The sequence below is a fragment of the Drosophila subobscura genome, chromosome A (assembly GCF_008121235.1).
Source record: "Drosophila subobscura isolate 14011-0131.10 chromosome A, UCBerk_Dsub_1.0, whole genome shotgun sequence".
NCBI classification, from domain to species: Eukaryota; Metazoa; Arthropoda; class Insecta; order Diptera; family Drosophilidae; genus Drosophila; species Drosophila subobscura.
In genome coordinates this window covers 11,526,792-11,553,935 of record NC_048530.1, presented here as the reverse complement: position 1 = coordinate 11,553,935, position 27,144 = coordinate 11,526,792, and the positions used below count along the sequence as shown (strand labels likewise).

General features: G+C 42.7%; 3 protein-coding genes across 6 annotated transcripts; 2 read left to right on the top strand and 1 right to left on the bottom strand.

Annotated features, from left to right (window-relative positions):
- The first annotated feature begins 99 nt into the window (after positions 1–99).
- LOC117902428 lies at positions 100–4,067 on the top strand. Its single transcript, XM_034813797.1, has 9 exons — positions 100–238; positions 294–1,211; positions 1,268–1,674; positions 1,733–1,884; positions 1,947–2,163; positions 2,242–2,592; positions 2,661–3,527; positions 3,589–3,809; positions 3,872–4,067. Exons 1-9 carry the CDS (start codon positions 100–102, stop codon positions 4,026–4,028), a joined length of 3,429 nt encoding a protein of 1,142 aa, XP_034669688.1. The 3' UTR covers positions 4,029–4,067.
- A 1-nt stretch (position 4,068) lies between these two features.
- On the bottom strand, positions 4,069–7,347 carry LOC117902438 (nuclear transcription factor Y subunit beta). Its single transcript, XM_034813824.1, has 3 exons — positions 7,166–7,347; positions 5,606–7,037; positions 4,069–5,549 (listed from the first exon to the last, which is right to left on the bottom strand). Exons 1-3 carry the CDS (start codon positions 7,207–7,209, stop codon positions 5,052–5,054), a joined length of 1,974 nt encoding a protein of 657 aa, XP_034669715.1. The 5' UTR covers positions 7,210–7,347; the 3' UTR covers positions 4,069–5,051.
- Positions 7,348–8,929: 1,582 nt separating this feature from the next.
- On the top strand, positions 8,930–18,340 carry LOC117902410 (B-box type zinc finger protein ncl-1). 4 transcript variants are annotated; one of them, XM_034813766.1, is made up of 8 exons: positions 8,930–9,000; positions 11,631–11,921; positions 12,140–13,279; positions 13,347–15,583; positions 16,111–16,627; positions 16,700–16,863; positions 16,928–17,267; positions 17,684–18,340. In XM_034813766.1, exons 3-7 carry the CDS (start codon positions 12,816–12,818, stop codon positions 17,233–17,235), a joined length of 3,690 nt encoding a protein of 1,229 aa, XP_034669657.1. In that variant the 5' UTR covers positions 8,930–9,000; positions 11,631–11,921; positions 12,140–12,815; the 3' UTR covers positions 17,236–17,267; positions 17,684–18,340. The 4 variants fall into 4 exon arrangements, with proteins under 4 accessions (XP_034669657.1, XP_034669674.1, XP_034669666.1 ...); XM_034813783.1 differs by having other exon boundaries at positions 8,931–9,000; positions 16,174–16,627; positions 16,928–17,160; XM_034813775.1 differs by having other exon boundaries at positions 8,931–9,000; positions 16,159–16,627; positions 16,928–17,160.
- The last annotated feature ends 8,804 nt before the right edge of the window (positions 18,341–27,144 follow it).

The following is a 27,144-nucleotide window of genomic DNA, read 5'->3' as shown; positions in this document are numbered from 1 at the left end:
CGAACAAACAACAGTTTTTCGCACAAATTGGAGGACACCAATGAAGCAGCGACAGTGAAGAACATTTAATGCCAAGCCATATCCAATTCGGTGGCAACGATGAAGTTCCTGCTGAAGAAATGCCTGAGGAAGAAGGCGCCGGAGATGAAGCCAGGTGCCATCCTGGATGCGGTCATCTCACAGTCCTCGGCGACGGCCTGCAAGTGCCTTCTGTACAAGCTGGCGGACTACAAGCGAGGTAAGTGGAAGAGCACTCCATGCCCAATCCGAATCCATGCTCTGCCCGGTTTTAGGCGGCGATCTGATTGATGCCATCAACTCGGGCGGCCTCATTGCCGTGGAGCAGCTGATCCGCGAACAGTTCGGAGTGTTCATGTACAACGATGGCAAGGGGCAGGTGATCAATCGGGCCGAGTTCCTGCGCTGGAAGTATCGCGACCACACGGAGGTGACCATACCCATTGAGGCATCGCTCTCGATTCACGATCCGCTGGGCAAGTGGGAGGACCACAAGGCCTGCTGGCAGATGCAGTACCGCGGCGCCCTTGGCGAGAGTCTGCTCCACGTGCTGATCATCTGCGACTCGAAGATCCACACCAAGTTGGCCCGTGTCCTGCTGCGCGTCTTCCCCAATCTGGCGCTGGACGTGATGGAGGGTGAGGAGTATCTGGGTGCCAGCGCCCTTCATCTCTCGATTGCCTACAGCAACAACGAGCTCGTGGCGGACCTCATCGAGGCGGGTGCGGACATAAACCAGCGGGCCATCGGCAGCTTCTTTCTGCCGCGCGACCAGCAGCGGGCGAATCCCGCCAAGAGCACCGACTACGAGGGATTGGCCTACATGGGTGAATATCCGCTGGCATGGGCCGCCTGCTGTGCCAACGAGAGTGTCTACAATCTGCTGGTGGACTGCGGTGCCGATCCGGATGCCCAGGACTCCTTCGGCAACATGATACTGCACATGGTCGTGGTCTGCGACAAGCTGGACATGTTCGGCTATGCCCTGCGCCATCCGAAGACCCCAGCCAAGAATGGCATCGTCAATCAGACGGGTCTCACGCCCCTCACACTCGCCTGCAAGCTGGGCCGTGCCGAGGTCTTTCGCGAAATGTTGGAGCTCTCAGCGCGCGAGTTTTGGCGCTACAGCAACATCACCTGCTCGGGCTATCCCCTAAATGCGCTGGACACACTCCTGCCCGATGGCAGGACGAGTAAGTGGGGAGATAAAAAAGGATTTAACTTTATTAATGACGCCATGCCCCTGTAGATTGGAACTCTGCTTTGTTCATCATTCTGAATGGCACGAAACCAGAGCATTTGGACATGCTGGACGGTGGCATCATTCAGCGTTTGCTTGAGGAGAAATGGAAGACATTTGCCCAGAATCAGTTCCTCAAGCGTCTCCTCATCCTCTCCACGCATCTGCTCTGCCTGTCCGTCTCTGTTTATCTGCGTCCCGCCCACGAGGGTGAGCCCGAGCCAGAGGCGGACGCTGCGACAGCCGCTCTGCAGGAACGAGAGGAGCCAGCGGATGCCAGCGATGACTATAATGCACAGACAGTGGCCAGATATTGTGCCGAATTGGCCACCATTGCGGGCGTTCTCAGCTACGTGGTGTTCCAGCAGGGCGATGAGATCAAGAATCAGGGTTTATCGGCCTTCCTCAAGCAACTGGTAGGTGCTCCCCCACTTGGCTTTGTTCGTTATCATTGATTTAGCCTACTCCTGACAGTCGCATGCGCCGGCCAAGGCCATCTTTTTGTTCTCGAATCTGCTGATACTGGCTTGCATACCCTTCCGCCTGATTGGCGACACCGACACCGAGGAGGCCATTCTGATCTTTGCAGTGCCTGGCTCTTGGTTTTTGCTCATGTTTTTTGCCGGGTAAGCGTGCCAGTTAGACACAGGTTGGATGATCTCTAAGCTGCAAATCCCTCTCCTCTTAGTGCCATTCGTTTGACTGGTCCCTTTGTGACAATGATTTATTCTATGATCACCGGCGACATGTTCACCTTTGGCATCATCTACTGCATCGTTTTGTGTGGCTTCTCGCAGGCCTTTTACTTCCTCTACAAGGGACATCCGCAGGTGCAGTCGACAATGTTTAACACCTACACCAGCACCTGGATGGCCCTCTTCCAAACCACATTGGGTGACTACAATGTGAGTCTCATTCGCACATGCCAAAGAACCCTCATTTAGGCTTCCTTTCTTGCTCTCCAACCCTCCATATCCATCCAGTATCCAGATCTCAATCAGACCACATATCCGAATCTCTCGAAGACGGTGTTTGTGATCTTCATGATATTTGTGCCCATTCTGTTGCTCAACATGCTGATCGCCATGATGGGCAACACCTACGTGACGGTGATCGAGCAGTCCGAGAAGGAGTGGATGAAGCAATGGGCCAAGATCGTTGTCACCCTGGAGCGCGCCGTGCCGCAGTCGGATGCCAAGGGCTACCTGGAGGCCTATTCCATACCGCTGGGCCCATCGGATGACTCTGGCTTCGAGGTGCGCGGCGTTATGGTCATCAAGAGCAAGAGCAAGACACGGGCCAAGCAGCGCAAGGGAGCCGTCTCCAATTGGAAGGTGAGTGCATGGGGCGGGTACGAAGCCCCTCAATTCCTTGAACTGCATTCTTATGCGTCTCACTGCAGCGTGTGGGACGTGTCACGTTGACCGCTTTGAAGAAGCGCGGCATGACCGGGGAGGAGATGCGTCGCCTCATGTGGGGACGCGCCTCCATCTCCAGCCCCGTCAAGGTGACCAAGCAGAAGCTCAAGGATCCCTACAACACCATGCACACGGACACGGACTTCACCAATGCCATGGACATGCTCACCTTTGCCAACAATCCGGCATCCAGCAACGGCGTACAGCTGCGCTCAGCGGCCACCCTGGGCGGCGGCGGCGGCGGCGGTGGTGGTGGAAAGGAGACGGCGCCCACGGTCCCAGATCCCTTTCGGGAGCTGATCATGATGTCGGACGAGCGGCCAGAGACCCACGATCCCCACTACTTTGCCGGACTGCAGCAGTTGGCCAACAAGGCCTTCGATTTGGTTGAGCAGACAATGAAGACACAGCCGACACAGCAGACGGTCAAGATCGTTCCCAGTGTGGCACCAGCACCCATGGCCAGCACTCCGCTTCCAGTCGGCCAGTCAGTCACATCTTTGCCTCCTGCTGCCGCTGCCGCTGCTGCTGCTGCTCCTGCAGCTCCTGCTTTGGCCATACCGTTGCCCATGACGACACTGGGCAATCTGTTCCAGGATCCCAAGGATGTTGTCGATCCCAAGAAGCTGGAGGAATTCATGGCCATGCTGGCCGAGGTGGAGACGGAGGAGAGCGACAGTGGTGGGCCCATTCTGGGCAAGTTATCGCTGGCCAAGCGTACCCACAATGCCCTATCCAAGGCGGACATACGGCGGGAGCACGACCCATCGATGGGTTTCGATGGGCATGGCCATGGCCAGTTTCAGGCCATGTCCTCGGTGTGGGCACCGCCCGGACTGGACGTCAGCACGGTGGGGAATCAATCAATCCAAATGGTCAACGAAGTTTTCATCGGTTTTGTTTTTTTGGCAGGGCTTTCACTTTGATGAGGCCGTCGCCGAGGAGGTGCTGACCATTGAGCAGGAGGCCGAGGTGGAGACCGAGGACGGCAATGGGGGACAGGATAGTGAGGACTTGCCCACCACTGATGAGGTGCATGCCACCATGAAGCAGTTCCATTTGCGCAAGTGCCAGCCACCGCAGGATGAGGCCGCTCGTCGGGCCAAGAGTGCGCGCGTTCGTCGCAGGAACAAGTAAGTGATGGCCCCGGCATCCAGGCATTCCTGCAGCCAAAGCGCTTTATTCCCTTTTGCAGAGTCTCGCCGGAACAGAGCGAGGAGGAGGAGCAGCGGCAGCGGCAGCAGCGTGGACGCACGGCGCACGGTCGCAAGATGCCGTCACCGCCCGATCCCCTGGAGCCATGGAGCACCCGTGAGCTGCAGGACATCAACAAGATACTGGCTAGAAAGTAAACGAATTAGAGACAAAGCACACAGGAGTACAGGAGTACAGAGTCGCATCTGGCACATAGTCCTTGTGGCTTATAATTGATTTCAGATCTTATCCTAGTTACACATACAAATACATAATAGACCCCCGAGGATGCACAGCCCCACATATGCGGGAGGGATGCGTGGTGCGTGCATCCTCGGCTGTGTAATCTCTAAGTGCTAGCTTTAAAATGTGGATGGTGGATGTGGATGTGTGTTTGTGTGTGTTTTGGTGGTTGGAGGAGTGGTGAAACCTGCAGGCCCCGAAGCAGTCCACAATAACTCATCCGTTTTGGCATACTGCTTGAGACTTGGAACTCTCGCGCGTCTCCGGGTGTCTATATTAACAAGAAAGGAAGGAAGGAAGGAAGGTGCTACCTTCGGTTGCCCCGAAGCATGTGCGATACCCTTGCAGATCGATCGTCTGTCCGCTCATCCAACTACAAGTTTTATTCTCGTAAATTGGGGGATGCTAGCAGGCAAAACATACACCACTGCCGTTGTATTTTGGCAACTCAAATGTCTATTGCCTATGCCTCAGTTTTGGTTGCCAAAGTCTTACAGCTGCAAAGCCGAATGACAGACGGACAGACAGCAGACGGACAGACGGCTGGCTACATATGCTGCTTCGAGTGTAGGAATCTGCAAGGATATTTTGCATATAAATTCAAATCTGAAATCATTTCTACACTGAAGAGAATCTCATCTAAAACTTAGAAACTATCTATGTATAATCCATCTTCTAGGCTCTATTATCCGATATAAACTAAATATTTATAATATACATTGTGCTGGATGACAGGGGAATGGCGCAATCAATGCCATTGCCATTGCCAATGCCAATGCCAATGCCAATGCCAATGCCTCCCGATGCTTCGATATGATTGCTAGTTGTCCACAAATCTGTCCAAAAACTAAGCCTCTCCTCTAAAATTCTTTCTCTTTGGAGCGGTATGCGCTGGGTGGGGAGGGAGGTGGAGACATAGATCTCAGCACTCTGAGCTTTTACCGAAACCCTCCAGTCAGCGTCCGATCCGTGGACATTGTGGTGATCGTTTGCGCCTGCGTTTGCTGCTGCTGCTGCTGCTGTTGCGATTGCGTGGCCGTCTGCGCACTCGATACCGTCGAATTGATGTATATGGGCGTGGCATTGGTGACGGTGCTCGAGTTGCTCTGGCTGAGATTTACATGCTGCTGCTGTTGCACCTGAACCTGAATCTGATGCTGCTGCTGGTGGTGGTGCTGCTGCTGCTGCTGCTGATGATGCTGCTGCTGCTGCTGGTGGGTGGCTGTGCCCGCGGGCGTCGCACCCAGCTGTATGAGCTGCTGTGCCGTCAGCAGATTTGTGGGTATGATCACCTGCTGCTGTTGCCCATGCTGCTGCCCAGCCAATTGTGCAGCTGCTGCGACTTGTTGCTGTTGCTGCTGTTGTTGCTGCTGCTGTTGTTGCTGTTGCTGCATCTGCAGTCGCAGCAGCTGCAAGTGGCTCGCAGTGATGGCAATCTAAAAGGGATACGGTCAGAATTCTGCATATTTATGTTCGACTTGCGACAACTTACGGGTACATTGGTTATCTCTCCCGTTGGTCCCACCACCTGCTGAATTATCTGGATTTGTTGCTGTTGCTGCTGCTGCTGTTGTTGCTGTTGCTGCTGCTGCTGGTGATGCTGCTGGGCGAGATTCTGGAGCAGTGCCGTTTGCTGCTGGGCCGCCGTTGTCGGCGCCGGAGTGGCGGTTAGCTGCCCGTTGGGGCCGGTGGTGAGAATCAGCTGCTGTGTGGGCTGCTGTGCGGCCACAATATTGAGGCCGAGACTCTGGGACAAGTGATTCTGAGCTGGCTGCTGCTGCACCTGCTGCACTTGCTGCACCAGCTGCGTGCCCTGCTGCCCCGGCAGCGCAATGAAGTACTGCAGCTGCTGGCCGCCCGCATGGCCACCGGCCTGCTGGATTATCTGCACATGCTGGGGCTGATGTTGCTGCTGCTGCTGCTGCTGCTGCTGCTGCTGCTGGTGCTGATGCTGCTGCAGTTGGGCGGTGAAAATGTCCTGATTGACGGTGCTGAAGCCGAGTACCTCGGCTGCGGTCGCAGCGCTGCTGGTGTCCATCTTGAGGGTGGCCGTGGCAGAAGGTACAGTGGTGCCGCCCAAGCTAAAGTTGCTAGTGGCGGTTGCTGTGGCGGCGGAGGAGGCGGAGCTGTGGCCAACAGAGCTGCCGGCAACGGACCCGGCCATCCCAGTGGTCGAGCACGCTCCCATGGAATCTTTGCCCTTTTGCGCCGACGATGGCTTGATCTCCTCCCGCGGCACTATGTCGATGAGGAAATCGAACTGATCGTAGTTGGCTATGGCCTGGGCGATGTCCGAGCGCTGCAGCGTGCGCCGGCGACTCTCCTCGGTGTGCACCCAGGCGTGCATGGTCAGCTCCTGAATGAAGTATTCGCAGGCCTTGGCAAACAGCAGCGGTGCCTCGCCCGCTATCATTTTGGCGTTCTCGTCCAGCTTCATGATCTTCTTGATGCGCGCCAGGGGCAGTACCTGATGCTTGGCATCAACCTGGCCGATCCCGTGCACCTCGCTCACGATATTCGGCCAGAAGTTGTCGATGGTCGGCGGCGGCTTCCGGGCCACTTGCGTCCGTGTCGCCTTCGTGGGCTTCTCCTTGGGCGTGCTGGGACTGGGACTGGCATTCACCGTCATCGTCATTCCGGGATTCACAATGGTGCAGGCATTATTAGACACCAGCGTCGCCTGCATGGGCATCGTCAGTGTGGCCGTGGCAGACTGTGGAAGCTGCTGCTGTTGTTGTTGTTGCTGTTGTTGCTGCTGGGGAATCTGATGTTGGGATGTGAGGACCACAGCGTTGGGCGTTCGTCGCTGAACAGCAGTCGTTGTTACCTTGCCAGCTGCGTAGGCCTGCGCCATGGGCCCGCTCAGATCCACCTTGATCGGTGTCACGGTGATTGTGTTGTCGAACAGCGTTGTGGCGGCATTGCTGCTAGCATGAAGGGAGCACATCACAACACAACACAAAACATAGAACAAAAACAAGGCACATCAATTTTATTAGTTGTACAGTGTCCGAAAGTGGGGAGGGGTTTTGGGGGTGTGCATGAAACATACCTGTTTGGCGCCTTATTCGTGCCGCCATTGTTGGTCGCGTACATGGCCAATGTAGCTCACGTGCTCTGCTGTGCGGCGGCGGCAATTGGTCGGTTTCAGCGACCGGCTCAAGCTAAGATTATTTGTTTAATTTGTTTTTTATGCTATTATCGCTACAGCGAATTGGGTGGTGGTGGTGGACGATGAACGATGAATTCGCATTTACTAGGAACTAAAGTCTGTCGATATTTTCATGTAGAGGGTGAGCTTGGAGTTGCTATCGATGTTTGTTGATGAGGGCATGCAAGGTGTGCATTGGAAAGGTGTTCTCATAATTAAGCAATATCAGTATGATGCTTGGTTGAAAAATGTGGTCGGGTTTACGAGCTTAAAAAATTATTTGATGTAAGGAGACGTAATTTCTTGGATCGATGTGTAAGTGTACGTGCAAAGTCAACACAAGGATGACCCTAAAAGTAGGAACAACAGAAAGCTGCTCAAGGCCATGAATTGACAGGAATCTCGTTATAAATTTAAGCAAAATAACCTCCGATGGTTTTTTATATTTCCTTATACTCATTATTCCAGTCCGTTTGAACTTGTATCTTTACATATCCAATTACTTCGTCGAAGAGGTAAATTAACTATTCTGCCTTTCATTCTATTCTTCTATTCTTCTGTTAGGTTTGCATTTTTTTTGAGCTTTTTGATCCCTTGTACAAAGTAAAAATGACTTTTGGCCGTTTTTTCCTCATGAAAATTTGAATTCATTTTAGAAAGGAGCCTATACAAGAGAATATCAATTCAAAAACATAAACAATGACTACTCTCCGCTGTTAATTTCTAAAAATTAAATTATGAAAAAATGGCTAAAGGGTTTTCAACGCATTCTATTGTCGTTTCACTTGCACTAACTACGTAAAACCCTAGCACTCAGACAACGGAATACTTTTCCCGACGAGTCCACCTTATATAAATCAACATGGCTCCCCGCTTAGCGATAGTTTGTAATGATGTACTTAAACTATTACTTTCTTCACTGTATACATCGGTCTGCTGGTAGATACCAATGCGCGCAGCAACTTATTTGAATGATAATTTCTTATTTTCTACTGTTTGATTCATTATACGCTGCACCTGCTAACTTACAATTAGTAACGTCTTCCTTTTTAGCGTGCTGGGTTCCTGGTTCCCTGGGTCAATAGGATTTCTAATCATCGATGGAAAGGGTTTTCTTTGTGTATGTGTTTTATTTTATTTTTATCTATTCTCTATACTATTATTTGTACATATTTTATATTTAGCTGCTGTTACTATTTGAATTTTTTGATATTAGCGAGATTTTAAAATTTGTGTGAAAAATAAGGTATCGAAAACAGATACAACGACCCATCAAATTCCAGGGGTGCAAGGTAAATAACACAGCGTTGCCAGTCCTTGCTGCCTTGCTTCCTGAAAGGGTGATTTGTATGAAACATTCAAAAACAATTTGTAAAATATAAGGTCATAAAATATACAATCCAATAAAAAGGAGTGTTTGTAATAAGCCAAATTGATTTTTCAATCGGATTAAATTATTGTTTCAATGTTAAAAGTCCTTGCCAGATAGTAATATCAAATAGAACATCAAAATCGAGGAATGGCATTTAAGACTACGGTATATTTACAGTGTATTTTGAAAATGCAAGAGTATTTTTCGGTATCTCTGTATCCAGGGGTCTGCCGGTATACCTTATCGATAAACCCGCGGTCACACTGCACTGTTCACTGTTGTGTGTGTGCGTTCGTGTGCGCGACGAAAAAAAATATAAATCGTAACGAGCAGAGGAAAAAACGTGTGAAAAATACATAAAAAGGTACCGCCAGATGAAGAGTAATTGGCAAATAGTTTAAGACAGTAAACGCATAGCCTGCTGTCTGGCTATATCGTGTTTAAATTTTTCTGATGTTTAGGACCTGTTTCAAGGACCTTCTTTGCCTACTTCTCCCCCGGCTGGCTCCCCTTTTTAGTCAGTGTTATGCTATATACAGTGGATTCGGTGTGTGCGCGCTTGTGTCGCGTGTGCCTTCTGACCACGACCACCTGGGCGGTAGTCAAGTGGAAATTTTGCGTTCAAGGACAACGCTAGTGACACCCTCTCCATCCCATCCTCTGTCTAGTCCATAGGCTCCTTGCATTTTCTGCGGGAGGGGCTCCTGAAGAAGCAACCAAATAGTATATTTCCCTGTTATAGTTTATACGAAAGAAGAGAGTGGTGGAGCAGAACGGCGACAACTAGTCTGGTATTTGTACAGTTAAATATTGAGGGGTTCCCCCTCTCAGAAACAGTGATGTGGTCGTTTGCATAGAGAGTATAAGGATTGATTATTCGAAAATAGAATCGGATTCTCATATTTTGAAATAAAATTCAATTTTCATACAAATAGTCTAGTACATAGTACAAATACATAGGTAAAGATATGTATTTTCGCATGTGTTCGAATGTGTGTGTGGCGGGGTGCCGTTGCTTTTTTGTTCTCTTATTTTGTGCCTCCGCGTTTGAGCGAGCTTGCGCACACCAATGCAAATGTACATGCATATGCCGCTCTTTCGGTCGCGCGCTCTTTCCAGAAACACATGGGACCGACCCCTGCCAGGCCCCAGCATTGCACTCGAAAATAACTGCTCGCAACTGTGAGAGCTAGAGAGCAAAACAAGCGTTTAGAAGAAAAAAGTTCGGAAAATATGCGAACCAAATAAGAAAAAAAATCAGCTGCGACGTAAATCTCACACAAAAAAACCGTTAGGTAGGATGAAGTGAAGATGGGAAGGGAGATGAGGCATGACAACCATTGAAATAGTAAAATAAGCCTAGTAAATGGATAAAACAAAAAACCGCCACATTTCATTCCACGTGTGTGCCTGGCATGTGTACATACATACAAATGTATGTACATACATAGATACATATGTGCGTGTGCAATTGTTTTCTGCAGCTGATTTACTTGAGTTTGCTAGTGTGCGCTTGTTGGTTAAGCGGTTGTAGAGGGGTGACCAGCAGCTAATCAAGTTTTAAATCTGTCACACATCCGCTGCCCAAAAAAATTATTCAAACTGCGAACGGTGATAGTTATTGAGTTTTTATGTGTGTGAGTGTGTGTGTGAACCCATGTACAGATGAATATTCTTTATTCAATTGCAAACGCAGCTTTTCTCAGGTCAAGGACTCGTTTTATTTTTTTTACTTGGTTGAAGCCTGTATACTGCTAGGAACGAACTAGAATATTCCACAGATTGTTTTCCATCTATTCCCCCAATCATACTCACTGTCAATTCAAATTCGTTCGACAGCTAATTAACTTATTGGGCCAATTAGCCGAAAACTGGTTTTAGTCCGTTACGTGCCTTTGCTTGCCCCCACAACCCTGGCTGCATCGAAAAGGTGATGATTAGTAGGTGGGAATAAATGAGCGACAGCACTTCTGCTGCTTTCAGGTACCGTTCGACGCAGACGCAGGCGCCTGCGTGTAGCCCTCCTCCCCCCAAATGCCAAAAAAATGGCCAAAGGCTAAAGAGCAAAGAAGAGCTCAGCTGCTAACGATTCGCGCTAATGTTGTTTGTGTGTGTGTGTTTTTGTACGGCTGTTACTAGACATTGCTATACATATAAAAGAAGAAATCGTAACGTAAACGTAACGTAAACTATAACTCCCCTACCTGCTCACCCAACCCACTGCTGCGCTCCATTCCATCCCGCTCCCAGCTTCCCATGAAACGTGTATCCTATGGTGTATGGTGTAGGTTGGATACACTTGGTGTGTGGGGCGGTGTAAATTAAGCAAATTGATATGTTGTGTGGCATGATCTGCCGCCGTTTTTCTTATATTTATTCGTAATAAGAAACGATTGTTTTCTATGAATTGGGGCTTGGGTTTCGTTATTTCCAGCTAACAGCGACGCCGTTTCTCAAACGGTATCGGATACCAATTTTATTTATATTTCTGATTCGATTTGAGCCGTAAAATATGCATCATAATGTGTGTGTGTGTATATGAGCTCTTGCATAAGAACTTCAGGCGTTGTCTGCCTGTCTGAGAAAGGGGTGAGAGGAGGTGTACTGTTATGAACGGATTTAAAGAAGTCCTGAATAAACTAGACATCAGCTTATTTTCATCTTACGCATCCTCTAATTCAAAGGTCGTACCATCGAAAAATGTACATACATATGCACATACGAGTATGTACTGTATGTAGATCAAATGTCAAATCAGAACTGATAATGATGGATTTATCTGGTTGGAAACCTTATTTCTCACTTTCGCTTATTCGTTCGGTAGAGGCAGGCCGTTCCTTTTGAATGTGTTGTTAGGATTTGTTTTGTTGTGTTTGCTTTATTGTTGAGTTTAGTTATTTTTTTTATTTTGTGTTCTTTTATTTGTTTATTTGTTGGTTGTTTTTTCGTCTTGGGTTGCATTAGTTTACTTACACCAAATTTATCAAATTGCAGCGCGGCGCTGTCGTCCATTATCTTTCTTCTTCGTCAGTGTTCGTTATCGTCGTAGTCTCGTCGTCCTTTTTTTCGTACTCGTCGTCGTTCCGATCGAAGAAAGAAGAACCGCATCAACAAGAACAGGATACCCAGAAACCAACACCCACGCAATGCAAAGGCTTTAACCGTTGACCTCAAAGGATCAAAACGACGACAGACAACCGCGCAACAAACACAAAACCGGAGGAGCAGTCTCGCCGCCTAGGATGTCCACAAATTGGCAATAAATGATATTCGTGTGTATGTATGGTATGTATTGCCTGATATCCGAATAAGCATATGTCGTTGCAACAATAACAACAACACGTTATCGAAGAACAAACAACGGCAACAATCAGTAAAAACTCGAGCCGGCTTTTTAAACTGTGTGCCGTGCGTGTGTGTGCATGCGTGAAAATGGATATCTGAGAGACGCCAACTCATTTTACTCTCTTCCACTCTCTCGCGGAATCACTCCCACTCAATAGCGTTACTCTGACGACTCAACCTCTCAGTCGTCTCTCTCTCACGCCAACTGCTCTTTGGCTGTGCCTGCGTCTTCGCCGCTGCTCGTTCTGGTGTTCGTGTGACAACAAATCTCACATTTTGCTTCGTGACTAGTGTGTGTGTGTGTGTGTTTGGAGTACCGTTTTCTGGATCATTTCTATACCGAGGCTTGGCATGGCCGCTCGTGGAGAGATCAAGAATATCAGGGAGAGCCAGCAACAGCACCAGAATCAACAGTAAATATAAGGCTCAAAAGTATTTAAAAACGAAAAACCTAGAAAGAACTAAGTGGAAAAAGTGCAACTCTTATACAACAACAAAACAAAGCCAAAGCCAAAGTTTCAGGATCTATACAAATAACATAACAAAAAAGGAAGAAGTTAAGGCTCCACAACGTAGAAGTGGAAAAAAACCATCTAAGAATAAGCACATACCACAATCTCTCTCCTTTACGTAATTATTCAACCATCCACCAACACCACCACACCCCACAAAAAGGAAGAAGAGAAACCACAAAAGAACCAACACACCCAACACCCAACCACAGAGTGGGTGGCAAAGGGGGGAATATCTATATTCGATTAAATAAATCACACAACACACACCAAACAACAAAAAAAAATAAACAAAACGACGAACAACCTGTTGCTGGCAACAATGACAACCCTCGAGGAGCATATCGTCTTAACTCCCGTAGATGCGGTGGAGTCGTCTCACGTGTCGCTGTGCGACGATGTTACCAATCTATCGGTCCTCGACACGGACACGGATGTGAGCAACACGAGCAGCAGCTCGAGCAGTTCCAGCAGCTCGAGCAGCTCTAGCTCCAGCACGGACACGGACACCGGCAAGGGCAGTAGCACCGTGGGCAGCTTAGATGTGACGAGCGTGAGCTCGTCCAGCATTGGGTCGGCCGCTGGTTCGATTGCATCGCCGGCCCCATCAACGGCTAATTCGAATACATCGTCGGGACTGGGCCTGGGCATGGGCCTGGTGGTGGACATAGATAGCACGGCGAGCAGTCAGGAGCTGAGCAGCCATGGCGTCAACGAGCTAGACTCGCTGGAGGACTCGTGCGGTGGCATGCTTAAGGATGGGGATAAGCTCTGCAAGTTGTGCAGGTGAGTCGATTTCTAGATCTTCATTTACATACATATGTCATGTACATGTCTCTCTAATATTTGATAGCACACGCCTGGTTATGCCCCGCATCTTGACCTGTCTGCATGTCTTTTGCGAGGATTGTCTGCAGGCCCTGGTGGCCACGGATTCGGTGTCGGCCAGTTCGCCCAATAGTTGTTCCTCATCCTCCTTCGATGGCAGCGAGAATCAGCATTCGCATCGTTTGCCCTCGCTGTTGGAGTGTCCCGTTTGCAAGGATGTCACCCGACTGGGTCCTAAGGGGGTGAAGGGTCTCACATGCGATTACATTGTGACCAATATACTTGATCTATCGAACCTCGAATCGGAGCAGATACCCTGCACCTCGTGCAAAAGCAAGGAGGAGGCCATGTCCCGATGCAATGATTGTGCAAACTTTTTGTGCAACGGCTGCGACAATGCCCACAAGTATATGCGATGCTTCGAGAACCATCAGGTGGTGCGCATCGAGGATTTACAGAAGAATGTCCAGGACAAGCTGTTCATCCACAAGCCCGTGTGCTGTGGCCAGCATGTAAGCGAGAATCTCAAATACTATTGCTTCACCTGCCAAGTGCCCACCTGCAATGATTGTCTGCTGGGCGATCACAAGGGCAGCGACCATCACTATGAAACGGCCGTCGTTGCTGAGCAGGCAGTGCGCGCCGATCTGGAGGACATCATTAGCGATACTCTAAAGAAAGCCGACTATTGCAATGACGCCACCGGGAATCTAAGCAGCGCTCTCACCGAACTACAAGCCCAAAACGACTTGGTCCATCAGCAGATCGAGGAGGGCTACAAGCTGTACAAGCGTATTCTCGAGAAGATCAGAGACGATATGATCAATGAACTGGGTCGCCTGCACTCGGATCGTGAGCTCAAAATAATGGATCTAATGCAAAGTCTAGAGAACAACTCCGGGCGATTGCAGCAGGCGGCGCAGTTTGGCCAGCGGGCCCTTGACAAGGCCAATGCAGTGGAGTTTCTGCTGCTCAAGCCCCTCGTCACATCCCAGTGCAAGAAACTGATGGAGCAGACCCCTAAATGTGACATCAACTACCAGCTACAGTTTGAGACAAAGCCGGAGAGATTCGAGCAGTTTGCCCGAAATATGTTTGGTAAATTTGCCACCGAATCCAGCTGCAGTCCCGTGGATACACCCAAGCCATTGTCACCGGTTCCGTCGTCACACCAGCATCAGCAGCAGCAGCATCAGCAGTTGCAGCAGTCGCAGTTGCCATTGCAATCACTGCATCATTCGTCGCCACTGATTGTGGGTCATGGCCATGCCCAAGGTGGGAGCTCATCGACGCGCGGCAGCTCCTCGGTGCAAGGACGCCTCAGCTCGGCCGTGTTTAGTCCAAATTCGTTGCCATCCTCATTGCAAAGCTCGTTCGATGGGGATAACTCGGCCATGACTAGCTTCTCGTTGATGAGCACTTTGCCACCGGACTCGCCGTCACAGCTGCAGCAGCCGACACCGTTGCCGCAGTTACCACAAATGCCGCAGATGCCACAGATGCCCGTCTTGCCCGTGATGCCTCAGCAGCAACAGCAACAGCAACAGGCACAGCAGCAGCAGACACAACAGCAGGTGCAGGTGCAGCAGCAGCAGCAGCAACAGCAGCTTCAGCAGAAGCAACACCAACACCAACAACAGCAGGCGCAACAACACCAGCACCAACAGCAGCAGCAGCAACACCAACAGCAGCAGCAACAACAACAAGTAGTACTCCATCAGCCGCAGGCACAGCAGCAGCCGCCTATGCCACCGCAGATTGCCCAACTTGTGACACCCCAGGGCATTGTTCAAGTGCAGCAGCAGCAGCAGGCTCCTCATGTAAATCTGAATGCCGGACCCGGACCAAACATGGCCGCACTCAATGGCATAGCCGGAGGCGGCGGCGGAGGTCCACCCTCGTCCTTCAGCATGCTGGAGTACAATATCTCAAGGCTGGCCAGTCTCACCGACACAATGTCAGATTCCCTAACCGAGGCATTGGCCGTGGGCGGTGCCACCGCCGGACCGAATGTGTCTCAGGTAACCGCTGGCTCAGCTGTATCCGGCGGCCCTGGAGCTCCCCACCATCAACAGCAGCAGCAACAACAACAACAGCAACAACAACAGCAACAACAACAACAGCAGCAGCAGCAGCAGGCGGTTATGCCCGCCTCGGCGGTGACGCCCAGTCAACCAATCACTTTGGCGGACATTCTTTCCGGCGATCAGCGGGCGCTCAACAATCTTCAGGCCCTGGCCAAATTGGGACTCAATAATAATGGTGAGTGGAGTCGAATTTACCATTTTTACACTGTACCTGTATTAATAGTTTTCTAAACCATTGCAAAGTCTTGAAACAAAAAAATCATAATTGATCCATAGTTGTAAGTTCTCTTAAAGTTAATTTTATATGATTTCCGTCTGTAAAAAATAGGAGTGAATATATCTTAGGATATTACCCACCTCCCAGTTCCTGGCGTTGCTGCTGTTGCTGTTTCATGGCAGGCAGTTTTCTTAATTTCATAGCAGACGACAAGTTTGATGTTTTATACCGAGCATTATAATATTAGAATGAAAGATTTTCGTTTCCAGACCTTGCAATGGTGTCCTTCCTTTTATTTCTTGTAATGCCTTCAGTTCTTATGCTTTTGAGTTTATTTTTCTTTCCTTTCCTTCCAAAAACACCACACATATACACAACACACAACAAACACCCCAACTTCTACCACTGTCCAACTCCAACCCACACACACACACACACCAACACACCAACACACCAACACACAACCATTGCGACACTGCACACAGATGATCTGTTGTCGAGCGAAAGCTCATCGGGAATTGATTTTTTATCAGATTTCTGCCTGCCAGCTGCCACCTCGCCCAATCTCCAGGCCCTCAATCCGATTGTCGGCGGCGTCGAGGATATTGGCCTCAACAATTTCCATGCCGTTGCCCCGCCCGGCACCACCAGTGTGGTGACCGGCCGCAATAAGGCCACACCCATGCAGATCAGATGCAAATTCGGTTCACTGGGCACGGCCAAGGGACAGTTTAATTCTCCGCATGGCTTTTGCCTGGGCGTTGACGAGGAGATCATTGTTGCCGATACAAACAATCATCGGATCGAGGTCTTTGACAAAATGGGTGCCCTTAAATTCCAATTTGGGGTCGCTGGCAAGGAGGAGGGACAACTCTGGTATCCCCGAAAAGTGGCGGTCATGCATAATAATGGAAAATTTGTGGTCTGCGATCGCGGTAATGAGCGCTCACGCATGCAGATCTTTTCAAAATGTGGACATTTTATGAGAAAAATAGCCATCAGGTAAGGGCCTACACATATTTCTTTATAGTATTTGTGTAAAATACATAATTAATATGTGTTAATCCCTAACAGATATATTGATATTGTGGCCGGACTGGCTGTCACAGCCAAGGGTCACATTGTGGCCGTCGATAGTGTGTCGCCCACCGTTTTTGTAATATCTGAGGAGGGGGAGCTGGTGCGCTGGTTCGATTGCAGTGACTATATGCGAGAACCCTCGGATATTGCCATAAGAGGTGAGATTCCATATTTCTTTTATTTCCAAAATATTATAATCAGATGTAACTCTTTGTTTTCTAGACAACGATTTCTACGTTTGCGATTTCAAGGGCCATTGTGTGGCCGTTTTCCAGGACGATGGCACATTCCTCTACCGCATTGGCAACGAGAAGGTCACCTGCTTCCCCAATGGCATTGATATATCGAATGCTGGTGATGTACTCATTGGTGATTCACATGGAAATCGCTTCCATGTGGCCTGCTATTCGCGCGAGGGCGCCCTCCAATCGGAGTTTGAGTGTCCCCATGTCAAGGTTCGTTGTGTGCCCACCTACACTTACAATCACAATTCAGACCAAACTAAACGAGAGTCTACATCGCACATCTGAACTCTCAAAAGATACTCACTTGTAATTTACATGTAAGCTTTTTTATTTTCCTCACTATCATTTCATTTTTTTGAGCCAGCTTCAATTTAGGTATGCATTTCGTAAACTTTTTTGTGTACTCAATTCGTTTCATATACTTTCATGTTGCCAAACAATTATACCATGCTAGTACCATCAAATACTTATCAAACACGCAACATATTCCCGTATCACTCCAGGCTACTTTGAGCAATTATATCAACGAATATTTCAGTATGTAAGGTAGAAGTAGTGGTAATGGTAGTACATATTATATTCTTATTAGGTGCTTTGGTATTCGTTGAAATAGTGCCACATAAATTATAATTTGTTCATTGAACTTATGGCATACTAGTAACTCGCGCTCGTTTATCAGTTAGTTGAAATGATTATCAAGTGGGACGGTGATTAATATGAAAATTATTCACAGGTTTCACGATGCTGCGGCCTGAAGATCACATCCGAGGGATATGTGGTCACTCTGGCCAAGAACAATCACCACGTTCTCGTGCTGAATACGCTCTATGTTCACTGATTGCAAATTAAAGCCCGCAACAATCGTCCGTCAGTCGACTTGATCAAATACAATTATAAATACTCTTCAGGAAAGATATACGGCTGTCGTCGTCACCTGATGCCCGGCCATACCCACAATGCTATCTGTCATATATTGGCCAGAAAGCAACAGAAGTACGAAAACAGGATGAACAACGCCAGCGCCAGCGCCAATGCCATCGCCAATGCCAATGTCAATGCTAACACCAACACAAGCGGCGGCCAAAACAGTCAGCAACATCAACAGCAGCAGCAGCAGCAGCCGCCGCCACCACCGCCACCGCAGCCCCCGCCGCCGCTGCAGCCGCATTCGGTTATGGACCATCTACCAAATAGTCGCAATCCAATCGAAACCAACAGCTACATCTTCAACCACAACTACAAAAGCATCAATTGCGACAAAAATAACGTCAATGTCACTAGCAATGTCAGCACCAACACTAACAATTGCCAACAATAAGGTGTATATAATCGATAATACAAATATATATATACACAGTATATATGTTCTAGTTGGAGAAATACAAGGACGTAAAAAAACAACACAATCTCGAAAACCAAAAAATCCTTTTAAATAATAGTAAAACAACAAAAAAGCGTGCAACAACGGCTAAAAATAACAAAATGAAAATGATACAACAAATACTATTTTTGATCTCTAATTAACAAAAAACAATTAGCGCTACTATTAAGATATAAAAACAAAAACAAAAACCATCAAACAAATCTAACAAACGAAAAACCAACAACAAATATTTTACTTAGTCTAAACACAAAAACAAAAAAGAACGATAAACTAAAACAACAAAAAGGAAGATCCGATATTTCAAAATGTTTTTTAAAAACTTTTTTTAATCTGTTTTTCATTATTATACTTTTTGTCCTAAGATTTTGTTCTTGTTGAAATTGTCACATAATACACTATCACACACATACACACGCACACACACGCGCACACAAACACACATACAAAGACACACACACCCACACACCCAACACCACACGTGTAAACAAACACCTACTATACATGTTACTTATTATCTATATAGACATATATATTGTTATATCGACCGATTAGCTTTTTTGTGCATATACCCTTCCAGAATCTTTTTCTATAAACCAAACGAAACAAAACACGCATATATACAATACATATATGTGTATATATATATACCTAAAACTATACATATATATATATATGTATATATAAAGTTCTACACCTATGTAGATCTAGCAAAATGTGCAACTTTTTGTGCACATCTTTTTTTTGCTAACAAGTAAAATTAAACGAAAAAGAGAGAGAGACGAGAAGAGAAGAGAAGTGTAGAAAAAGGATTCAAACATTTGTTGAGGGCGCCATCAAAGGACGCGTACAGGCAATAATTATAGAGGATGGATGGTAGGATGGAGTGGAGAAGATGAAATCTAAGTAGTTTTATTTTGTGTTTCGTGTAAAACAAACTGAAACCAAACTATTAAAAAAACAAAACAAAACCACAAGAAATTTAAACAAAACAAATTGAAATTGTTTAGGTTTTTCCTTACGCTGCTTATATAAGGTGATATCTATTTATATATAAATATATATATGAATACATGGAAAAAAAACTACAAAACTATATATATGCATATATATATATATATCTTAAACATATATGTGAAATCCTATGACTATATGACTTTGCCATATATATACAAAAAACCAGAAGAGAGAGAAAGCGAACGAGAGAGAGTGGGCGGGAGAAGAAGTTAGCGATAAATAGAGAAAACACACACGGTACACCACAAGCAGAGGCAAATACCATGAATGGGGGGGTTGAATGTGTCGGGGCAATATACATTTATCTATTGAAACACGTAAAACTAACTAAATAGCAGGACCGGGCTCAGGCAGGCACTCGCCCTGAACCCATGAATAAACCCACACATTCTCGATAGGTTCTTGACGCTTATGCGTTCTGTCACTACAAAAGTAAACAAACTCAACATACAAATTAATCTGTAAGCTAACAAACCAAACAAAAAAAAAACCACACGACACAGTGCGAATCCGCGCTTATGGCCAACAACTATAACATCAATTGCAATATAAAATCGAAACAGAAACAATACAAACAACAGACAAAACAGAATGTGAAAAGCGTGAAAAAAACCTACAAAGAAAACAAAACTTATTTGTTAAGTTCTTATATAAATTGTTAACAAAAAAAAAAACAAAAAACGATATTCCTTTTGCTTATATACAACAAACAAAAAACCATATATACAACTCATGTGAATGGTATCCACAGGTACACCACACCATACCACACACACACACACACACACACAAAAACACAAACTGAACCATATATACATATACATCTAGAGATCTATAGACCTAGAGATCTAGGGAAACATTTACGATGATATACTATGTATGGATACATGCAACATTTCTTTCCCGTTGTAATACAATATAAGGCTGGTTTACTCCCAAGACATTATTATTTTACAAAAAAAAAATTAAATTTAAAACTATAAAAACAAAAGAAAAAATAGCACAGATATATATCTACCATATATCGTAAGTTTTATGTTATGATTTATTAATTTTGCGTTCTCTTATACGTATAAGTAAAATAGTTGTGAACTCTATTTGTGTTTTTTAGTTTTGTGTAACATTTTTATTACTAAAGCGTTAAAGCGTTGAAGCGAAACAAGAAATGCAATTCAAAATGCAATTTATTTCGATGGAAGTTGAGCGAGAAAGCAAAGCGAAGCAAGCAACTTATTTTTTATAGGCTGTAACCACATTTATTATATACACACCACCATCCCCAAAAATCACAAAAAAATCCACTCACTCAACAAAAAAAAAAAACAACAAAAAACATCAAAAAAACTTTTACATATACATACAAACAACGAAACGAATCTATTTTTATTTTAAACACTTGTTCGTTTTGTCTTAATGTGGCTTTTATTCCGCGATTCCTTTTCGGAGTTGTAAACAGCAAAAAAAACCTTTCATTTTAATTGAAATTCCCACGAGAGTGGGAACAAATGTTTTTAAATCTTGTCATTTTTTTAATTCCTAAACTATAGTTTTAATCTGTATACAAACACACACATATACCGTAAACTATATAAATATTTTAAATGTTAAGTTGTTTTAAAAAACGAATACATTAATTATTTTAATAACGTATCATACGTACATAATTTTAAACGATTTGTGTTTTTAGTTTTTCTGTTGTTACGTGTGAGGCTACACATATAATTTTATACTTAATCAATAACTAGACGAACAATTTGTGAAACTATTCTTTTTATGTTAATCATTGAAATTATAAAACAATATCAAAGAAGCTGTTGATGGATAGATAAAGACCCGGGTCTAAAGAGAGAGAAAGGGAGGGAGAGAAATCGTAGGAGGGAGGTTTAAAAAGAAATGCAATTTTTTGTGAAACAATTTGGCTGTTGAAACTCTAATTTTTAATTTAAATATTTTTATGATTTTTCGTTTATTACATTAAGAACAAAATGTTATATAAACCAAGTACAATACAAACATAAAGTCGTTTTGTTGTTGTCATTTGAATTTAATTCTTCCTCTAATTATTCACTTGTTCCCCACCCGAACTCCCCATTTGTTTCCCCTTTCCTGTTGTATTCTCTAACTTGTATATCTGCAATTAACTTTAATTGCAAAGTATTAAGACGAAACGTTTTTCGGAAACACTCAAATGCAATGCAAATTATATACCAAAATTGTTGTTTTCTTTGCCGTTCTTAATTTTGATTTTATTTAATACTAATTTTATTCAACAAAGGAAAACTCAAAAACTGTTATACAAAAACCAATTTACATTTGTTTCCTGTTTTTATGAAAAGCCTTCAAATGAAATTGTAATTCCACACGCTTTTATTTTATAAAACATCATAACCACAAAAATATCTATTTCTCAAGTTTGTTTTTAGTTTTATTTTCTCTCTTTGTTGAGAAACAAAACAGCACAGAAAGGATAATATCAAGCATTGTTTTAATGGAAATGTTACATTTTACAGTTGAAGTTGACAACAACAACAGTTATTACTGAATTTTTAAGCGATGCTTATTTTTTATAATTTTTCCATACCAAACAAAAACATAAAACCAACCTACAAATTTATTTCCTATGGCATAACAATTTGTGTGTAAAAATAAACAAAAATGTGCTTATGTTTAAATCAAATTTACAATTTAGTTGAGATTTTGCAACTTGACGACGGGGGAACCATTTATACCTATTATGTGTAAACTAAACTATAGAATTTCTAGCGAAAATATATTTATATTTGTAGATCTTGTTCTACGTGAAGAGGGGAGGGGTATTTGGTGTAGGCGGGTGACGTGTGATGGAGACGTAGGTGTGTGAGAACTAGTCAAAGTTTTTGTGGTGGGTTTTGGTAAGGGGACGTAGACGACGCAATCGAAAACGAATTTTAAACCAAACGAAGCTCTTGTAACATAACGAAAGCCTAACGAAACACTTTAACGTATTGAAAAACTTACTGATGCTTTGTAACGTAAAGTAAAACGATAACCATTATCGTTTCGGAAATACATTGCGTACTACATCACGGTAGAAGTCAAGTTAAATTAATGCAATCCGTAAACAATTATAAAATATGCCAAGATAAACTGCAGGAGAGGTTATCCATCTACCCTTCCCACACCATCCAAACCGAACACGTGACCCCTGGAAAAACACACGTACCACTCCTCAATCGCTTTTTTGCCTCTAGGTGCCCTACAACTCTAAACTTATTGAAGGACGGGTGAATAAATAAAGAAATGGGGCAAAGGAAAATGAGATATACTATGAAGAGATATTTTTTATTTGCTTTCTGTGTATATTCTGACAAAATGAAAGCTTTACACCTAAACTTTTTACATCTTCCTTATCTACATACAATATACTGTCTACATATGCATACGTTAAATCTTCTGTTTCGTATTCCTTTTACTTTATCGTTTTTATTTTTCAATTTTACTTTGATGTACTCCAAAAGAAACTGCAAAAAAATTTGTCTAAGCTTATTAGAAAATATTCAAATTTAGTCTTAATCCGTAACAGACACACACACATGTTTCTCAAAACACTTGATATACAATATAGCTATATTAATTCATACCTATTAAAATATAATTAAAAGTATGGAGTCAGTAATATGGCAAAGAAAGGGAAATGAAACCTTTTATAAAGATGCTGCCAAAGATTTTTTATACAATCGAAAAGAAATTGTTTCGAGAAAACCAATTAAGAATTATTACCGTGTAAATTATTAACTATTGTCACCTCCATTATTATGATTATGTTAATTGTTATTATTATGATTATTACCATTATTATTGTGAAGCGTATTACTATTGTTTTCTTTTTTTGTGTTTTTGTATAAGGTCGAAAATAAATGGAAAAGGATAAGGAATGAAAGTCGAAAGCAAAAAACACGCCAAAAAAAACGAGAAAAACTTTTTGAGAATTTTGCTCAGTAGAATTGCAAGTGACAAAGAAATTATACCAATTGATACCAGCGCTAATGCTAGAACTTACTAAAACTCTAACTAACGATTAACGATCAATGATAAACGATTATTGATTCGAGTAACGAAGTACGATTAACGATAAATCGTGTGGGGGGAGGGGGGAAGAATTTCTTACAGAACTTGTTAAATAATTTGTTCCTCGATGCGACGCTTACGAAATGCAAAACAATGTTCTTGTTGGGAAGAGGAGAGTGCAGAGTGCAGATATAGGACATATAACACTATACATATACGAGATATACATATTGAATGTGAATATATATTTAGAGGGAGTTACTCTTGGATGGAGGCCCTTTGCTTCGATTGGGGTATCTCTCTTTGGGCTCAGGCAATCAGTCAGTCAAGGGTTTAGTTAGCTACTAACACATACACTTACACACACAGACATACACCATCAAAGGCCTCTACCAACACCCCACCATAACCCACCACCCCAAAAACAAGCCCTTTTTCTCAATTTTGTTTCCCCGCTCCCATTAAAGCCTTGTCTTGTATCATATTTGCATTTAGTTAAATTTTTAAACAAAAGAATACAACAAAAAAAAAACGCTTTATACATCAAATTATTTTAATATCAATGTATAAAAAAACCATACATCTAAATATATATATATATATATATACATATATATAAATATACAAGCAGATATATACAAAAAAAAAACAACAAATATATATTATGTATTTTAATTTATTTAAATGAAATGAAAGAAACCAAACAACATTTTTAAATGTATTAGCCATGAAAGGAAGCGTTGAAGCTCCAACTCTACTCTAAAAAAAAGCAAGAAAAAAAATACAAAAAAAGAAAAAGGAGTAACAAGTAACGAAACTTATTTGGAGACAGTCCCCCACTAAAAAGGTGTCTGAATAATTAAGAAATCGGAAAACAAAACAAACAAATTTACTAAATCGATATATACACATGGCATTAGCGTACATTTACTTATATACATGCATACATATACTTACATATATGTAAAACAATAATTGATAGAAACCAACAACAAAAAGAAAAACAAAAATGCAGAAACAAGAAACAAGAAAAACCAATAGAAATACAATCTAGTGTACGTCAATTTTTTGATGATATTTTTCGCCTTATTATAGACAAAAAAAAACAACAAAAACAAATTAAAACAACAGACGGAAAACCAGATTTGAAGTAAAACTAGTTTAGATCAAAAAGTTGAACAAATTGGAAAACGAACAGAATGAACACAGTTTCAAGAATGATAAGTTAGGATGCATTTTGGGACTAAGTATTTGCAGGCAGGTGGATAGGAAAGGACAGGAAGGAGACATTTTGATAAAGGGATGATAAAAAAAAACCATTTAACGACAAGCAATCAATTACTGAACAATGCTAAAGAATATATATTGTATACTTAGATCATTAATTACACATTAAGCGGTGCAAGCTGAAACAAAACAAAATAATAGGAAAAAATATGTAATCAAAAACAAGTTTACAGTACACACACCCGATAAAACAACAAACATTATCAAAACTCAAAGCAAGCAAATCAATTAAAAAATTAAACAAAACAACAACTACACTAAGGCCAGAACCCCAAGGAAGGAAACTGAACATGAAATTAGGCTAAACAACAAGAACATTTTAATATCGAAACACCGAAAGTGAGCAAAACCATTTGTCAAGTTAAAATTCGAAGAAAGGAAAAATACAAAAACACTAAGTAATAGAGCAAATAATGAACTAACGAAATTCAAATAATAACGAAAATATGTATGTATCTTCAAAGTTCAGTTCCCTTAATGAACAAAAGTATGAAATCAGCAATATACTCGTATGATTTGCCTTCAATGATAAATTAATAAAGTAAAGAAGTTCCTCAGGTCAACACCACATAGAAATATTCAATTTAAATAAATGAAAAATAATGTGTGTATTAAGTTCTTAATTTTAATTTGCCTTATTTTAACAATTTTTGTGTAAAAGTTTTAATCACGAAATGAAAAAAAAAGATTTGAAATGAAAGAATATTACTTATGTTGAGAGTTGTGTTCAGCTTTTGTGAATTTTTGTGTGTATGTATGATCAAATATGATATTTATTTAGATGTATAGGTAAATCAATATAGGGAAACCAGGGATTAAAATGTAGTAATTAAAAAACTTACAAATGTATCCCAATTTGTTCGACTACTTTGTATATTCTATGTTCTCTTTTTATGCTTTGATGAAATATACAAGTATGAAGCAATTTTTGTTTGAAATAATCACACATGATTTTTTAAATGTATTTTCGATTTTATTTAAATTCTACTCCATTCATTCAGGTTTAATTTAGTCCAAGTTGCATCGTTCGCAAGAGTTTCTATTCATTGTATGCACTTAAAAAATTTACCAATAAAAATACGCTTCAATCAACGCTTTTAGCTTGAGACCCAATCACCGCCCTAAAGTAAAGTAAAACATAAGATTGAAACCAAAATTGAGAGATAAACTTAAAAACTCCCTCGGAAGAGTTTTTGCATTAAAAATTTGCGTACATATCAGTGAAAATTATTTACACTTACCAAAAAAAAACGAATCAAAACAAAACCGAATTGAATGAAATCTTTTTTTGTTGAAACAGTGTTTACACTCTGTTAATATACATACATACATACATATGTAGTACTTATACACCATATAGTCTTTGGTTTTCTAAAATTCTTTTACATTTATGTATGGTTTTTTTCTTCGATTGGTTGATTGATTGATTGTTGCTCACTTTTTCGTTTTGTCAGTGTGCGTGTGCTTGTGCAGGATTTTTTTGACATACATACATATATATATATGTATGTATATATAAGTATATATGTGTTATAGAGGAAACCATACAGTAAACTAATAACTATAGTGCCATGATTCATGATAGAAAACAAAATAGATGAACTCCCGCAACAAAAACACGGGGGAACAATTTAGTGTCCTTTTTTGACAAACCAACAACAAATTGAATAAAACAAAAAGAAACCAAATATACTTATAGATAAAGTACAGACATACAATATATACATATTTACTAGAATATAGCAATGCAAGGATCAGAAGTAGTAACAAAATATAGAAACAAAAATTTGCAATACAAAGTAAAAGAAAGCAAACAAAACAAAACTAAACACAAATAGAATACAAGTTTTTTCGTGCTTAGGCCAGATCGATCGATCGACGGGTATATACATACATAAATACATATATGCTATATGTAACGGGAGACGACAAAAGCATATGAAAACAGAAGCAATAAGAAAGCTTTTATTTTTCTAGAATTTTCATACAAGCAGAAAACGAAAATAAACAGAAACTAAAGCAACAAACAAAACAAAACAAAAATGAGACACTTCCTAATTTCTCTCAGTGTATTACCAAAAGCTAAAGCAGAAAACATAAAAAATAACAAAGTACGTGCAAGTACGACTACATACAACTAGTAGCATATACAAACCTATATACATACATTCATACTATGAAAGATACAAACGTGTATAAAGACACACACACATATATTATGATATGCAAGAAATGTCTAAAACTATAGAGCAATAATTATATAGCAAGGATCCGCAAACAAACCATTATAAAAGAAATAAAACAAACCCAAAAACAATGTTTTTGGGGCTTGTTCAGCAAATCCAGAAAAAAACCAAATATAGAATCTTTTTATGTGTAAAACAAGAGCGTAGAAAATATTATTAAAAATAAAACAAAATTTACACAACCAACAACCAAAAAAAAAAAACAATTTATGCATA

Excerpts from the sequence above, each read along its gene's own strand:
- LOC117902438 (XM_034813824.1), bottom strand. The coding sequence starts at position 7,209 with ATGTACGCGACCAACAATGGCGGCACGAATAAGGCGCCAAACAG. Across the intron at positions 7,038-7,165 it reads ACGAATAAGGCGCCAAACAG|CAATGCCGCCACAACGCTGT; the intron begins GTATGTTTCATG and ends TCATGCTAGCAG. Across the intron at positions 5,550-5,605 it reads GAGAGATAACCAATGTACCC|ATTGCCATCACTGCGAGCCA; the intron begins GTAAGTTGTCGC and ends TATCCCTTTTAG.
- LOC117902428 (XM_034813797.1), top strand. The coding sequence starts at position 100 with ATGAAGTTCCTGCTGAAGAAATGCCTGAGGAAGAAGGCGCCGGAGATG. Across the intron at positions 2,164-2,241 it reads CCACATTGGGTGACTACAAT|TATCCAGATCTCAATCAGAC; the intron begins GTGAGTCTCATT and ends ATATCCATCCAG. Across the intron at positions 2,593-2,660 it reads GAGCCGTCTCCAATTGGAAG|CGTGTGGGACGTGTCACGTT; the intron begins GTGAGTGCATGG and ends GTCTCACTGCAG.
- LOC117902410 (XM_034813756.1), top strand. The coding sequence starts at position 12,816 with ATGACAACCCTCGAGGAGCATATCGTCTTAACTCCCGTAGATGCGGTG. Across the intron at positions 16,864-16,927 it reads CTCGGATATTGCCATAAGAG|ACAACGATTTCTACGTTTGC; the intron begins GTGAGATTCCAT and ends TTTGTTTTCTAG. Across the intron at positions 17,161-17,683 it reads TTGAGTGTCCCCATGTCAAG|GTTTCACGATGCTGCGGCCT; the intron begins GTTCGTTGTGTG and ends AATTATTCACAG.